General features: G+C 33.3%; 1 protein-coding gene across 1 annotated transcript; it reads left to right on the forward strand.

Moving 5' to 3' along the window:
* The first annotated feature begins 7,853 nt into the window (after nt 1-7,853).
* Nucleotides 7,854-16,342, forward strand: LOC137631781 (unconventional myosin-Vb-like). Its single transcript, XM_068363743.1, has 11 exons — nt 7,854-7,859; nt 8,729-8,874; nt 9,551-9,632; nt 10,260-10,312; nt 12,216-12,324; nt 12,853-13,015; nt 13,528-13,610; nt 13,817-13,921; nt 14,281-14,477; nt 15,382-15,585; nt 16,144-16,342. Exons 1-11 carry the CDS (start codon nt 7,854-7,856, stop codon nt 16,340-16,342), a joined length of 1,347 nt encoding a protein of 448 aa, XP_068219844.1.
* The last annotated feature ends 1,158 nt before the right edge of the window (nt 16,343-17,500 follow it).

The raw sequence follows: 17,500 nt of genomic DNA on the forward strand, positions 1-17,500 counted from the left end.
ATACTTCGTGGACTAAGCTACTTGAATCGAAAGCGTGACCATAAACTTTTTATAATGTGTACTACATTTCATCTGTAACTAGTTTAGATATTTGTCATTTTTGTGACTCTGGGAAATGGTAGTGTTTATAAATAGTTTGTTACTTGACATTAAGCTATTTTCTATGTAAGGAAATATATTACTTTAATTGATCTACAATCATCAGCAAAGAAAGTATTTTGACTTTGCTAAGGGTAGTTATGAAGGACCAGAACTTCTGTTGTTTTAATTAAAAGTCTTTGTTAAGATGGTATAACCGTTATACCATTTCTGAGTGGAGATATCTTGACGTGGTTAAAGGATTTGCGTACCGCCATGATGAACAAAATTGCACTAGGCAGAGCCACCCATACTAGGTTGGTTTGCTGTGAGTAATCAGACCAAAGTCTCCAATCATCACAAATCCACAATGGGTCAGCGTGGTGATGAAAAGACTGGACAAACCCCAGACATGGATTGATATGTCTGAGGCCTTTGTCCTGCAGTGGATTGGAAACGTCTGCATTTGTTGTTGTTGTTGTTGTTGTTGATATAACGACCGTGGAAGTCCTGTAGAGAGTAGTGTTCCCCTGTTGTGTAGGACCGGAAAAACAGCCATCAAACGTCCAATTAATACGCTTTCGTATACTAAAGAATATTATGCAACAAACTGATCTTCGGTGTCCTTTATTGAGTAATATTTGTGTGATAGGACCCGGAAAACAGCCACATCTGTCGTCGTCCACTATTGCCAGTAAATCATATTTACAATACTGCATATAGTTTTTCTCCGTAGAATATAATTATCTGTATGTTGACTGGTTATCCGGCAATATTCAAATTTTTCACAAAGGATTAACTAGTAGTTCTAGCCTTTTTGCCAGGAAGGATAGATTCGAAATAGGTGTGTGTGTGTGTGTTACGTAAGTCATGATAAAATCAATGGCACTTTTCAGAATGGGTGTGGCTGTAGTCACTTTCATATTTAAGATATTTACTCGTCAATGGTAGCATTTGATATTCCCGAAATATTATAAAAGTATTCTACTCCGGCTGCTTTAGATATTGCCATAAGATAAATTACACGATTTGATTTTTAGCCCCCCTTACAAATTTCGATGACTTCTTCAAAACAGGATGCCAGAAAACTCTTAATCAAGGAAAAAAGTTTATTAGTTGGATTTTGAGAAGAAATTAATCAAGGTTAAAGTTAATATCAGTCATTTGCAATATCCAGGAAACCTAAGATTGCATGCAAGATATAAATGAAAAGATTCGACTATCCTAGCGTTGGCTGTTTACATAGTTAATTTAGTTTTCTGAAGAATGTAGTCGTTAAATACCGATTAATGATAGGTTTGTTAAGGTTGCATTAACACTTATTATATAACTCTCTCTCTCTCTCTCTCTCTCTCTCTCTCTCTCTCTCTCTCTCTCTCTCTCTCTCTCTCTCTCTCTCTCTCTCTCTCTCTTATTTTGTTACCTCATTAAGTGACCTCAAAATAACTCTATCGTTTGCCAATAATTCCCTTTCAAGATTTTTAGTATCTCAGTCAAACTAATCATGATACTCATCTTTATATTAATGTTCATGACTTCAAAATTGCAAAATACTATTGTTAATACAGTTCTCACTTTCATAGGTGGTTGTTATAGGTTAAGGAGATGGTTAATTAGATAGGTTTTTTTTACGGGCTGGCAATGCAAGAGCCTGTAGCTTACGTAAGGTGGGGGAATAGTAACTGAACCTAGCTAGATGGTCTAGAAAACGAGAGAGAGAGAGAGAGAGAGAGAGAGAGAGAGAGGAGAGAGAGAGAGAGAGAGAGAGAGAGAGAGAGAGGAGAGAGAGAGAGAGAGAGAGGGGGGGGGGGATGCGTGTAGAATTGAAAGCTGTAAATGTCCTTCTCATTAGAGTTTGGGAAGCATTTTTCCGAGATGACCTGAATTCTAAGCCCGTGTTTTTCTTACCATCTGCAAGCGGTAGCAAATATACTCTATTCTCAAATCATTTGCTTCTCCTAAAGGAAAGTACATACTGGGCTATAAAATCCTTTACAGTATCACTAAGCTCTCTAACAACATGAACATTGGTATAATATAATGGGACTCCACACATGCCAATCTCTCTCCCATGCTTGTTTTATTTTTTTTATGACGTTTTCGTTACTATTATTCCACATATATACTCCCAAACACTTAAAATTTAATTCCATATTTTATGTAACATATACTTACATTTAACTCATTCATTGGTAATTCATTGTGTACTGAATAACTTTTTAAATGTTATTTTATTCCTGCTACTTAGGATACAATTTGATTCTTATCAAATCTTTATATACGAGGTAACTATTGACAATAAACTTTCTAGAGATTACAGAGCCCTGCACCTTGTGACTAACGAGGAACAGGAAACCTGGTTGTTGTTATAGTAGTAGTAAAACTGTTATAAGTAAATTGATAAAATAACTTTAAAGTTTGGTTTTGGGAAATGAGTTTCCTAATGCACTTTTTTCCAATTTTTTATTTCTAATAATCATTTAGTTACTAATGCTGTAACAAAGCTCTCTCTCTCTCTCTCTCTCTCTCTCTCTCTCTCTCTCTCTCTCTCTCTCTCTCTCTCTCTATGGATTGACTGAATACAATGACGGATTGATTTACTAGAGTATTAATTCATTTCATTCTTAAGAAGCTTGACACACTAGTCAAGAGGATAGAAGATGAGAATCTTTCGGGGCCGTATCTCAAATGTCCCTTCTGAAGACCACAAGACTCTAGAGCAAGGTAATCATCATCATCATCATAATCATCATGCAGGTGTATCTTTATCCGAAGAAGGTTGGGCAATCATGGCTGGCCATTCCTCTCTCTTTCCAACTCTCTGCAGCAACCGAGCTACTGAAATACACTGCATTACTTATAGGTAAGTGGTTAACTAAACAAGATAATTTTTGAGTGTGAGAACATTAAAAGTCGAACATTCCTGCTTTTCACGTTAAATAACGTTTGAATCCTAAATTTCATGTTTTGGTTAAATTCTTCCTGCCAGTCCGAAATGTACATCCTTTTGCCATGAAGGATAGATTCTAAATAGGTTTGTGTGTACGTAAGTCCTGATAATCAAGAGCACTTTTAAGATTGTGGATATTTACACTCGTCAATGGTAGTATTTATTATTCCCGAAATAATAGACTTCAGAATCTAAAGGTTTTCTACTCCAGTTACTTTATATATTTCCATCAGATCAATCACTTGTTCGTGAGTTCGTTCGCTTTAGATTGCCTTGCCTTCTGCAAGATAGGGTCACACGATTTGTTCTCTTAGCCCCTTAAAAATTCTGACTTTTCATTTGATATACTATTAAGTCTCTTCACCTTATTTGCGGGTCTAGTTAACACTGATCTCAATTTGAATATCCTCTAAAGATAAAACTATATTGTAAGGACAGTGAGACGAGCTATCACCAACAACAACTTACAATATATTTGTTGTTTTAGAAAATTTCTAGAAATATATCAGCGAGTTCCTCGTCATTATGCACAACCGGGAGCCTTTTTCTTTAACATTTCCTATTAACGATATAGGTTATTCACATCTATTGCTGTTTATCACTCTTAATAGGCACTGTATGATTGTGTATTCCTCCCATGAATTTCACACTGTAACAAACTCCACTTATCCTCTTTACACGTGTTTTCTCTCTTCAAATCTCTCCCTCGAAACAAGTTTAGTCAAATCTATTCTTTACCAGCAAATCTAAATAATGTAAATAAGTCTAAATCCAAGTCTTTAAACACCCATAAGTGTAATAAGCAAACTTATGCTAACATATCATAGATTCTATATCATAGGAATGTATTTAGGCAAGATATTTATTAGATAATGTTCTACCATCCCATCAAGAAATCTTGAAGGAACTACTATGATTGTTACTTTTTCCTGATATATTCGAATTCTACGTCCTTTTCAAGAACTAAGTTTTTTTTTTTTTTTTTTTTTTTTTTTTTTTTTTTTTTTTTTTAATCACTTTCCTATCCAGAAAACACAAGCTTGCATGCACGATATAAATGAAGGGATTCGACTTTCTGTAGCGCTTTAGTGTTGGCTATTGCGTTTACTGAAGAGCCTACTCTCTCTCTCTCTCTCTCTCTCTCTCTCTCTCTCTCTCTCTCTCTCTCTCTCTCTCTCTCTCTCTCTCTCTCTCTCTCTCTGTTACCTCATTAAGTGACCTCAACATAACTCGATCGTTTACCAATAATTGCCTTTCAAGATTTTTAGTATTTGTCAAACTAATCATGATATTCATCTTCATATTCATTTTCATGAGTTCAAAATTCTAAAATAGATTGTTAATACAGTTCTCACTTTCATAGGTGGTCGTTATAGATTAATGAGAGGGTTAATTAGATAGTTTTTAGTTGGCTGGGAATGCAAGAGCCCGTGGCCTACGTAAGGTGGGAATAGTAACTGAACCTACCCAGATGGTCATCTAGAAAACTCGAGAGAGAGAGAGAGAGAGAGAGAGAGAGAGAGAGGAGAGAGAGAGAGAGAGAGAGAGAGAGAGAGAGAGAGAGAGAGAATGGTCCCTTCGAAAGCTAAACAATGCAAATTTTCATGATTTTGTACTGGAATTAAACCCAAAAACAGTTCGTAGTCCTCAAACCCTTCCCCATATTCAACACTTAGAGAGAGAGAGAGAGAGAGAGAGAGAGAGAGAGAGAGAGAGAGAGAGAGAGAGAGAGAGAGAGAGAGAGAGAGAGAGAGAGGAATGTTAAATGTCCTTTTTATTAGAGTTTGGGAGCAACATCACCGAGGTATTTTTTTATGTTGACCTGAATTTTAAACCCGTGTATTTATTACCAATCCGTCTCCAAATATTCAGTATCAATAACAAATTCTCTCCCATGCTCGTTTAATATAGCCTTAATTACCAACCAAACATTTAAAATTTAATTCCCCACTTTATGCAACTTATATTTCCATTTCAACTCATAGGTAATTTGTTGTATATATATATTTAAACGATTTAATTAACTCTTTTGTGATGTGATTTGATACTTCTCAAATAGATATGGATCTCCCAAAAACTAAAGGAATATTCAAAATACTTAAGAATGGCTATTTTAAAACTTGATTATCATGAGTAACAACAACAACAAAAACAATAATAATAATAATAATAATAATAATAATAATAATAATAATAATAATAATAATAATAATAATAATAATAATATGATATTTTTTTTTATTTGATCATTTAAAACCATTCAAATTACTTACAATAATCGTTAATTTGGCATAATAAATCATGAGATGATCTAGTCAATAATTATAGTATAATCTCTAATATCGCAAGAGGGTCTGCCCCTCTCTTTTATTCTTCTCCTGTACTTTTCTTTCTCCCTATTTCCTTAATCTTTCCCTTCCCGAGTACCTGCCTTTGAGCTATAAACTGGATTGTATCCAGGGGTACTCTTCCTTTCCCCATTTTCCCCACTTCCCAATCCTTATTATTATTATTATCTCGCCTAGAGATGACGGATCTGTGAAATGTAATTAGAAATGAGTTCTGATAGATTATACAATTGGTATTCGCCAAGGAGAAATATTGTGTGTTGATATAAGGTCGAGAGTGATGTAGACTCTATAGGTAAAGCGTAACAGAAATCAACTGTAAAATTTACAGGACCTTTACAGACATTCTATTTTGTTTGAAGATCTCAAAATAAATCATTGTAGAGGTGGAAGGTTAAAAGAAATGTTCTTTGAAGGTGAAATCTCAAAAGAAAAGTAATGAAAAAGATTATTATCATTATTATTATTATTATTATCATTATTATTATTATTATTATCATTATTATTATTATTATTATTATTATTATTATTATTATTATCATTATCATTATTATTATTATTATTATTAGCCAAGCTACATCCCTAGTTGGAAAGGCAAGATGCTCTATGCCCAAGGGCTCCAATAGGGAAAAGTAGCCAGTGAGGAAAGGAAATAAGAAAATAAATAAAAGATGAGAACAAATTAATAACAAATCATTCTAAAAACAGTAACAACGTTAAAACAGATATGTCATATATAAACTATGAAAAGACTCATGTCAGCCTGGTCAAAATAAAAACATTTGCTGCAAGTTTGAACTTTATAAGTTCTACTGATTCAACTACCCGATTAGGAAGATCATTCCACAACTTGGTCACAGCTGGAATAAAACTTCTACAGTAGAATACTGTGTAGTATTGAGCCTCATGATGGAGAAGCCTGGCTATTAGAATTAACTGCCTGCCTAGTATTACGAACAGGATATTAGGATCATGAAACCTGGTTGCTGCTGTTGTAATAAATCAGTTATGAGTAATTTGAAGAAAAAACCTCAGTGATTTTATTTGGAAAATGAGTTTCCTTGAGCCTTTGTTTTCCAGTTATCATTTCTGATAATCATTTACTTACGAATGCTGTAACAAAGCTTCTCTCTCTCTCTCTCTCTCTCTCTCTCTCTCTCTCTCTCTCTCTCTCTCTCTCTCTCTCTCTCTCTCTCTCTCTCTCTCTCAATGATGGATAAATTTACTAGAGTATTAATTCATTTAATTTTTCAGAAGTTGGACACACTAGTCAAGAAGATAGAAGATGAGGTGTACAATAAACAGCCATAAAGATAATTAGAATCACAGTGCTTGATACAGGAGAATACAAAGAATTATATTCTTTAACAAATTAAAGATGCCTAGGTATTAGAAGTAAAGTGATGTTTTTATATACATATTTTTTCTTATATTAAGCCTGTTTCACATGTAACCATATGTAAAAAGAACGCAACTGTTCTACCTGTCCTTTCCCGTACAATGCTCAGTTTCTATCTACATTCCATATATCTCAACTTGAATCAAATGGGTTTGTAGTGTATTTAAAAAAAAAAAATATGGGTTCAAAGAGCTTCCTCCATTTAGAAGATAGATCAGGGCAGACATGCATTTTAAGAGGTGGGGAGCTCACCTATCTGTAATAATAATATTTTAATATTGTTATTGTTATTAATATTTGGTTTTTCCAGGTTTCCTTTCCTCACTGGGCTATTTTCCCTGTTGGAGCCTTGGGCTTATAGCTTCATGCTTTTCCAGCCAGGGTTCTAGTCTAGAAAGTAATAATAATAATAATAATAATAATAATAATAATAATAATAATAAAAGAACATGCTATTAAGCTACTATATTTTGTAAGGAATATGTATATTTCTTGCTCATTTCAATAGAAAGTGAAATATACTTTATTAGAAATTATTACTTTTTCTTTTAAAACTAATTCAAATAATACTGTACTTTTCTCAGTGTTGTAGGGGGCTTGGGCGCTGATCATATGAAATATGGTCAGTCTCTAGGGCATTGTCCTACTTGATAGGGCAATGTCACTGTCCCTTGCCTCTGCCATTCATGAGCGTCCTTATACCTTTATAGTATTACAGAGGCACTGAATTTAATTCTACCAAGTCCACTAAATTTGCAAAGCTTTAATTAGTATATTATAGAGTAATTTATACCAAAAATAGCTATGCTTTCCCTTATTCATGCTATTGTGAATATTTTCAACAACTGTTAATTCCTGTATACAGTACTGTATTGTACCCTATCCAATATTGCTATTCCTCGTAATAGGGAGGACAAAGACCAAAGCATTATCGTCTCGGGAGGATCAGGTGCTGGAAAGACAGTCTCGGCAAAGTACGCAATGAGATACTTCGCCAGTGGGGGGGGGGGGGGGGGGGGGGTGTTCGGTCGATTCGGAAACGCACGTAGAGAAAAAAATTTTGGTATCCAATCCAATCATGGAGGTAAGTAGTTGTGATGATTTACTGAAGGAAAGGTATTCCTTTCATGATTTTTGATAGTGAGGAACAACTGTACCCATTCTGTGGATGTGATGTGCAACTTATGAATTTGTCAATAAAATTCCAATACCGTAGGAACAATGAACTGTTCAATACTGTACACTACATGCTAATTGAACCCTCATTTACCATAAGGGAATATGATCATAAAATTCTATTCAAAAGAAACAAAGCCGCTTGACTAAGTATGAACTAAACTGTATGTATGTACAGTACTTGGTTTAAGTAAGTACGTAAAGTGTAGTTGATGCTTAATGTGGTTGTTTTGTTTCTAATTAATCAAATTTTCTGCTCCTATTCCCATATGGTAAAGGTCATGATTCATATTACTAGTTCTCTAGTATTATCGCAATTTAAACAAAATAGCAATGCTGATTTAGATATGAAAATGATCCTGTTCTATTTCCAATGTGGATGGAAACTAATTAAAAGGTCAAGTTGTTACACAATTTTTATGGAACATTTTGGTACTGTCAGTAAAGGATTTAGATATTCATACCTAATGTTATTATTGTTCTTAAGATATTTTAATTATGCATTATATATCTCTTGTAGTTTTTTATTTCCATATTTCCTTTCATTACCGGGCTCTTTTATCCTGTTGGAGCCCTTGGGCTTATAACATCCTGGTTTTCCAAGTAGGCTTGTAGTTTAGCTAGTAATAATAATAATAATAATAATAATAATAATAATAATAATAATAATAATAATAATAATAATAGTTGGTATTTGTTACCAGATGTTGACTGCCTTTATGTACCGGTACTATTTGTGTGGACACTTTTTATTCATAATTGGTTTGTATATTTCAGGCTATTGGCAATGCTAAAGCCACGAGAAATGACAACAGTTCGCAAGATTCGGAAAATATATTGAGCTGGACTTTACTCGAAATTATTCTATTATGGGCGCCAACATGCGAACTTACCTTTTGGAAAAGTCAAGAGTGGTCTTCCAGGTAAAAAGACTTATTTAATGTTGGATAGAAAGCCTTGTAGTTTTTTTTTTATAGATAATAACTATTCTAATTTCTTTATTCAGTGAAAAAAATTGTACTGTATGTAGTTTTTTCTATATTATTTTTAATATATTGGTTTAATGAGAGCAGGAGATGGATGGGAGTGGATTGTTATCCATTTATACTGGTAGATATTTCTACGTCTCTGATTAGTAAAGAAAATTATAGTACAGATAAGAGCATCAGATAAATTCCAAGTTATAAAGATTATTTGTGGGAGAGAAACATTTATTGATATATATAGATACTAAAGTAAGTTTTTTTTAGTGAGGCCGATTTGCACCGACCCGCAGGGGTGCCCTTTTATCTTGGAAAAGTTTCCTGATACCTGATTGGTCGGAAGTAATCGGACAAAAATACTTCCGACCGATCAGCTATTAGGAAACTTTTCCGAGGTAAAAGGGCACCTCTCCGAGTCTGTGCAAATCGGCCTCACTAAAAAGAATTGACTATAGTTAATATCAGAATGGCGAGATGCCACACTATATCAGACGTAGTTTTTAAATGATCAACTGCTTATTGTAAGTAAGGTGTCAGTGATTCTCATCTTACTGATTGCCTTCCGACATGATGACTTCCTGTTTGATTAGAATCATGTTTTTTGTCTTTATCACAGGCCCCAGATGAGAGAAATTATCCTATATTTTACCAGTTGTGTGCTGTTGCTTCAGAGGAGAAATGAAAACACCTCAGATGAGGTAAGATTCCACTTTTAATGTTTTTTAATCATTCAGGTTTAGTACCTCAGATAGACTTAATTCCTGCTTCCATGTATGTTTGATATCTGTGGTATATAATCCATTGAATTTAAGGTGTTCAGACTACTGTCAATTTTTTGGTATTCATTATTATTCACATAACTAAATTGTGATTTATAACTGCTTTTATTATGGCAAATAGTTATGTTAGTGAGTTGATATGCTGTGAACAATTATAGTAGCCTACATGTGCAATCTTTGTAATCATTTCCCTTTTTCGTGTTAATTTATGGATATAGTTGTAATGAACATAGTAGCTGCTTCGTACTTTCATAGATGACGTTTCATGTTATATCCCATTGAAAAGGATTGTTTGCCTTTGGAACTCGTAGCGATACTTTTTGCAGATCTACTCTGAAGACATTAGAGGTATTTCAAAGTGTCAAGTAATAAGTAGTTGAAAAGTGTAGGATAGATTCATTCTTTTTGCATTTTAGAAAATCTTATATATATCTTTGTATATACTTTCTCATTCATGGAGATGTTTATACAGCATATGTTGGCTAGTACTAAGGAGATTACCATAGCTCTTCACATTTTACTGATTGAAGCTACTATATTTTTAAGTCAGATATTGATAAAGGATCATCTGAAACTGATCGATCTCCCAGTTATATGGTGTAAAATCAGACACCATTAATTACACAGAGTTTATTTTAGGGAATGTTGTGTTTTCAGGCTTGTCTTCCCAAGATTCAGTAAGTGAGGGAAGATTTAATCATATTAAAGGACGAGTGTTTCTTGCACAGGGTCTTATTGTTCAATATAGGGGACTTTGATTTCAGAAAGCTCAAAAAATTGAATAAATAAAGTTTGTCGTGGAAGCTAGAGATGGGTATAGCAAGTACAAGGGATAATAAGCAAGCCTTGGAGAATCACAATACTGTAGTTGCAAACTCGGTTGGAAAGGTAGACAATAGAAACATCATGAGTGATGTTTGATAAAGTATTACCTGGTGAGGTCTGCACAGCAAGAGGCTTCTAAAATTAAAATGTGGACATAAGTTTTCCGTGTTGGATCGTCCTATCCTGCCATTTGTTACATTTATGTAAATGATATTTGTCAAGATTTTTAGCTTGGGACCAGAATTGTGATTACTTTACTACCATATCACCTTAATAAGATGTTTAGAGTATAAAACCTTTCAGTTCATAGATTAAATAGGTCTTCTAATATTGAAATCGCCTAATACGTGGGAAAGTAGAATTTTCTTTGTAGATATTATAGTGTAAATATTGAACATTATTTGAATTTATCTTTTAATAATTTTGCCTTAATTGTGGGCTTGTTGGTTTTTGGCTTTTTCCTTGGGAAAACAGGATAATTGTGGTCATTCTATTTTGAAAGAAAAGCCAGTGTGCAGTAGCTGTCCAGTAGAAGTTTGTTTGTATCAAGTTAACAATATGACAGACAAAATCCTGAGACTTTGTGGTAACAAGGACAACTGTATGTAGAATATAAAGTGTTCCCAAGTTGAAATGAAGTTTTTGTATTCTAGAATGAAATTGTCGAGAAAATAGCTCATTATTAGTGACTTACTGAAACTTTTATCATTAAACAAGAAATTTGAAGAGTGAGAGTAAAGTTCATATAGATTGTCGACTGGCTGCTTGTGGTTCGTACAAAAAATATTGCTGGAAGAAATTCATCAGTTCTTCCAGAGTTATCAGATAACAGTAGTAGGAGGATATGTAAAATAGGAGGTGAAGAAAGTAAGGTGACCTTACAGAGAATGGATACTTGAGTAGGAGGTTGTACATTAGGATATAATAAACTTTTGAAATCCGTTATCCACATAAAAACTTTTGCAAATAATGACCTTCCTACAGATTGGAGAAGAAAGGTATTTTATTGCAAATTGTGACAAAAGACATACAGTTCTGTATTTGTTATTCATTAGTCCAAAGGCTAAAAGGTTTTTCCCATTCTTCATAATTTTCTAATTCCTCTTCATTTCTGTTATTCACAACATTTTACAATTAATTTCAGTCTGTTTATTACGTATATCAGTATTTCAATCCTTATTCCGCATTATCCTTATTATCCTTATTGCTGGTTATCCTTATGCTCTTTTATCCAGTTTAGTCTCGTTGCATGTACAGTAACTTCTTGATGTGTTCAAGTTTAAGATAAACTAAAATTCAAAATAGTATACTGTATACAACGGTATTATGTTACTGTATACTGTATATTATTATACAGCATAGTGATCAAGAAAGCATAAAAAAGGCTTTTGTTTATAAACTTGGGCAGTCACTGAACAGAACTACCCCTTTACCATGCTTTGTTCATGGAGATTATTAGTTGGAATGACCCAAAATTCACATTGCATGACACAATTCAAAATGCAACCCTTGTGTTGATAGTTTATAATAGCTTTTGATAGAATAATAGCTTTTGATAGAATTTGTCAATTTTTTAAATATTTTGGGTGGTTGTACCATGTAGATATCACATTATTAATATGAAACCTATTTGTCATGATATAAGACCTCATATTCATCCTTGTCTATTCTTTCCAGATTCATTGGTGTTCTTGACATCTATAGGTTTGAGACCTTTGAAATGAACAGTTTCGAGCAGTTTTGTATCAACTATGCTAATGAGAAGCTACAGCAACAGTTCAATCAGGTAAAAAAAAAAGACATAGCTTTAATGCTGATCAGCAATTTTGTTTTGAACAGTTGTTTTTATTCAAGTTGATTTCCAAATTTGTTATGGCAAGAAAGGCATTTAGTTGCACTTCTTTCATTCCAAATGAAATAGAAAAAAAATAGAAATTTCATACTGCTGTTAACTACCTCGTTTACGATTTAAGCAGCCGTTCTAACTCCTTTGGTTTGGAGACCTTCCCCTTTGTAAGGGACTTGGCTTTGCATAGCAAGAAAATTACAAATTACTTTTAAAATGGGCTATTTTTGGAAAATTTGAATTTTAATATCCATTACCCAGACTTAGATTTCTGTTTTGTATTTGAATTATAGTTAAGTAAAACTTTATTACCCTCAATGTAGTTTTCAGATCTTGGAAATGTTTTTTTTTTTTTTATTGTTGTGAAGTATTCTTAATTTGCTGAAGGTTTTAGTGATAATTCATATATTTTGTTAATCCAATATATTGCACTGTATTTTGCTTGACATTATTTATTAACTTTCACAGCATGTGTTTAAACTGGAGCAGGAAGAATATGTGAAGGAGCAGATCGAGTGGGAATTCATTAACTTCTATGACAATCAACCTTGCATTGATCTCATCGAAAGCAAGCTGGGCAGACTCGTTCTTCTTGACGAGTCATGTTTGCTGTTATTAACTCTCTTTTATGGTGAGATCTGATACTATATAATGATACTGAAATGAAGTAATAATGATTGTCAGTGTCTATTGATACCTGATTTTATAGTTTATATATGAAATATCTGTTTTATTGTTAATGCTTTTTAAATATTTTATTTTAATTATTCATTACTTCTTATATAGTTTATTTATTTCCTTATTTCCTTTCCCCACTGGGCTTGCTATTCCTTGTTGGAGCCCTTGCGCTTATAGCATCTCTCTTCTCCAACTAGGGTTGTAGCTTAGCTAATGATGATGATAATAATAATGATGATGATAATAATAACATTGTTACTTTCTCTCCAGATGCCATAATAATGATGATGATGATAATAATAATGATGATGATGATAATAATATTGTTACTCTCTCTCCAGATGCCCAAAGGGTCAGATCAATCTTGGGTTGTAAAGTTGTATGACAAGTGCAAAAAGTGGGACCATTTTAGCAAGCCAAGGCTTTTCAATACATCCTTTGTTATCGCGTATTTTTCTGTTAAAGTGGGCTATGAATGTGCTGGATTTTTAGAGAAAAATAGGGACACGGTCTCTGAGGATTGTGTAAATATACTTAAGTCTAGTCAGGTAAGACAAATTTATTATTATTTTCAATACAATATTGATGTTTATTAATTACTTAATTAGTTTAATGTCTCAAAGTGTTGGTAAATATTTGGTATTGGAAATTTTAATGTTGTTTGAAGTACTTCTATATAATGATGAGAAAATATTTTAGATGTATCATTTATTTTGTACGTTGCAGTTAATGAATTTTCCATTAAACTTTACAGTATCCCTTAGGACGTTCCCTCTTGACTGAGAAAGCTAAAGGGGCTCAGACCAAAGTGAAAGTCATGCCAGCAGGTCCTGCCAAGTCGAAAGACATGAAGAAAAGTGTAAGTTTTCTGACAAAGAAAATTACATTCCAATTCCATTACTTATTATTTTGAAATATTTGGGTCCATTCTTTGCTCATATTCTATTATTTTGCTTGAGATTTTGCTATAGGAGGGTTTCATTATCAGTTGCAATTGAATTGCTAAACATTGATTTTCACAAAAATCGGTAATTATGATTTTGAGGGATAAATTTAACTTTCCTTGTTCATTACTTTGAAATGTTAGTTTGCATTGAAACTTATGCATATGTTGTAAAGAACATTAAGATATATCAGTTTATGTAATCTTTATTTAAGACAGTATTTTATTAGTTTGTATCCATGATAAGCTGCAATTATCATTATCAATGATTACAGGTTGGTTCTCAATTCCCCGAATCTCTGAGCCTCCTGACGGCGACGCTGAATAGTACAACTCCTCACTATGTGAGGTGCATCAAGCCTAACGATGATAAGATGTCTTTTACCTTCGATCCAACGAGGGCCCTCCAACAGCTGAGAGCTTGTGGCGTCTTGGAAACTGTTAGAATGAGCGCTGCTGGATACCCATCAAGGTGATGTACACTACATTAATGATACTTCTGATCTTCTTCTTCGTCTGCATCTTTTCCCACTTCTGATCTGAAATATCTATTTCATGCTGTAAAAGAAAAGTAAATTCTTCTTCCTTTATTAGGCCTAAAAGACCAGACTTCCAATGAGTATAATGTCCATTATAGAAAAAGGAATATAATTAAGCAAACATATATGGTACACGAAACAATACTCTATAAATGTAATAAAAATCATAATAAAACCTAAGATAGTTAAATATATGAGACTGGAAAGTAGTATCACAGCTTCTTTAAGTTTTTGAACAATAACCTCAATAGGATGACCATTAAATAGTTTCTCGTTAGTTTAGTATTTCCGATTGTATGAATGGTCATTTTACAAAATGATTTTCACCAAAATTTAGTATATATATTTTTTTTTGCAAATTATTTATCTATTATTATTATTATTTATTATTATTATTATTATTATTATTATTATTATTAGCTAAGCTACAACCCTAATTGGAAAGTAGGATGCTATGATCCCAAGTGCTCCAACAGGGAAAACTGGCTCAGTGAGAAAAGGAAACAAGGAAATACTCATAAATAAACTACAAGAGAAGTAATGAACAATTAAAATAATATATTTTAAGAACAGTAAGAACATAAAAATAGATTTTTCATATATAAACTATAAAAACTTCAAAAAGATCCTTGTGTCTATATCCCTGACAATTACAGGAATTTTAAGAAATACTGGCTTCCGCATATGGTAATTTTACCCTTGGTTATTGTTCTGGAGAGAGCTTAATCCGCAGTGTAATACCACAGATATAAACTACAATTCTCCCTTTCAGCTCAGACTTCTTTTCTTTTATATGGTGACTGACTTCATGCATATCCTTATTTCCTATACCGACAGGATGAAGATCAATTCAAGTTTGGACGCACCAAAATCTTCTTCAGAGCAGGACAGGTTGCCTACATGGAGAAATGACGAGCTGACCGACTCTGGTGTCATGATTCAGAAGAATGTTCGTACGTTTATTCATCGCAAACGTTACAGAACTGTGCGAAATGCAGCCATGACTATTCAGAGATACACCAGAGGTCTGATGTCAAGAAGGTTTGTAGAAGGAATCTGTTCATATAATTTGCTTCAAATGTCACACGTGTCAATTTTTTATTTATTTTGTTTTTGATGATTTTTTTTTTTATAGATGTACTGCACAGTAAAGTTCTGTACTGCGAATTAGTAATGGTATATTGTATGCATGCAAAATAGTTATTTTAAAACTGCTATTTAATGTAAAGATAAAAACTATCTTAATCTATTCATAGAATTTACAATTGAAATATTTGTAGATAACATAAAGTAAGGAAACTTAAAGCATAATCATTGAACTGAATCATAAATACAGGAGAAATATAGCAGAACATAAGAAAAATACAGTACTGTTATGCTAAATAATAGTATTTATAATTTATTGAAATCTACTTAGAATATGTCTAGTACACAAAGCCTTAGAGTAACTGCCTTAAGTTGACAAAAATGATTGGAAGTTATGCCTTTGTTGAACCCACCTTTCCAAGCCATAGAATAACTACCATGTCAGGCATATACCATAACTGCTTCCTAAATCATCAAGAAAATCATGAAAGAAATTTCTAACTTTCATTACAGACGTGTCCACCATATGCGTCAAACCGCAGCTGCCATCAAAATCCAAGCGTGTATGCGTGGATGGCTCAAGAAAGTTCGTTATCAACGTTTCAAATATACTATTATCAGGTTGCAGTCTTGTGCCCGTGGCAATTGGGCACGGCAACGCTTCGAGCACGTGCCACGTGTTAGAGCGGCAAGTATTTTATTGGATAAATGATAGATCGTACTTTTTTTTTTAGATATTTTTCCATATTTCTCTAATATATATTACAAACTACCCTTATAAGTGCAGAGGTAAAATATTTTCCTTGTTAATTTTATGCCAAATGTGAGCTACAACTGAACCAGGCCGTTTATTTTAGTTTTTTTTTTTTTACTTTATTGTACCTGTAAATGTTTTTAATCATTTCAAGGAAAAGAAACCGATTTTTTTTCTATGTAGATTTGTTCAGCATTAATTTTGAAATAACTTTGGTATAAAAAAATGTAGAAATACTTTTTAACCCATAACGGTAGTTCAGTTCAGTGAATATTAAAAAAAATGGTAGAACTAATGTTTTTTTCATTTTACTGTGGTTCTGAATTAATATACCAATCTTGTTGTGTCGTTCTTATATGCGGTAGAATATTGTTTGTTCAAAGGTTTAAAGGCTGCTCATGAATGATAGGCAAGTGACAGTGACATTGCCCTATCAAGCAGGACAATGCCCTAGAGACTAACCATATTACATAGGATCAGCACCCAAGCCCCCTCTAAACCCAAGCTAGTATGAAGGAGGACCGGGCAATGGCTACTGATGACTCTGCCTATAGACCTAAAGGCGCCCCCAAAACCCCCATCCTTAGCTCACAAGGATGGTGCGGTTGCAGCTACCAAAGGAACTAAAGAGTTTCAGCGAGACTCAAACCCCAGTCTGGCGATCAACAGGCAAGGGCACTACCACCAGGCCACCACATACTATGTTAATTATGTGAAAGTTATTTCTTTTTAAAGAAACTACGAAGACATTCCATTTATTTATTTGCATCGAGGTGTAATCATTATTGATTATATTACAATACTAGCTAAGCTACAACCCTAAATAGGAAGAGCAGGATGCTAAAAGCCCAAGGCCTCCAAAAGAAAAAATAGCACAGTGAAGAGAGGAAATAAGGAAATGAATAAGCTATATATGAGAAATGATAGTAAAGCATATAAAATATCTTCAAGATTAGTATCAATGTTAATATAGATCTATCATATATAAGAAATAAAGAGAGAATCATGTCGACCTTTTAAGGGTGTAAGCCCATAGAGAAGCCTTCATCCTTTGAGTAAAGAAAGAGTATACTTCGAAAGTTATAAAAGGATTTTATTTTTTGTTAAATCATTTTA

This window comes from Palaemon carinicauda, chromosome 3, assembly GCF_036898095.1.
Source record: "Palaemon carinicauda isolate YSFRI2023 chromosome 3, ASM3689809v2, whole genome shotgun sequence".
Taxonomy (NCBI): domain Eukaryota; kingdom Metazoa; phylum Arthropoda; class Malacostraca; order Decapoda; family Palaemonidae; genus Palaemon; species Palaemon carinicauda.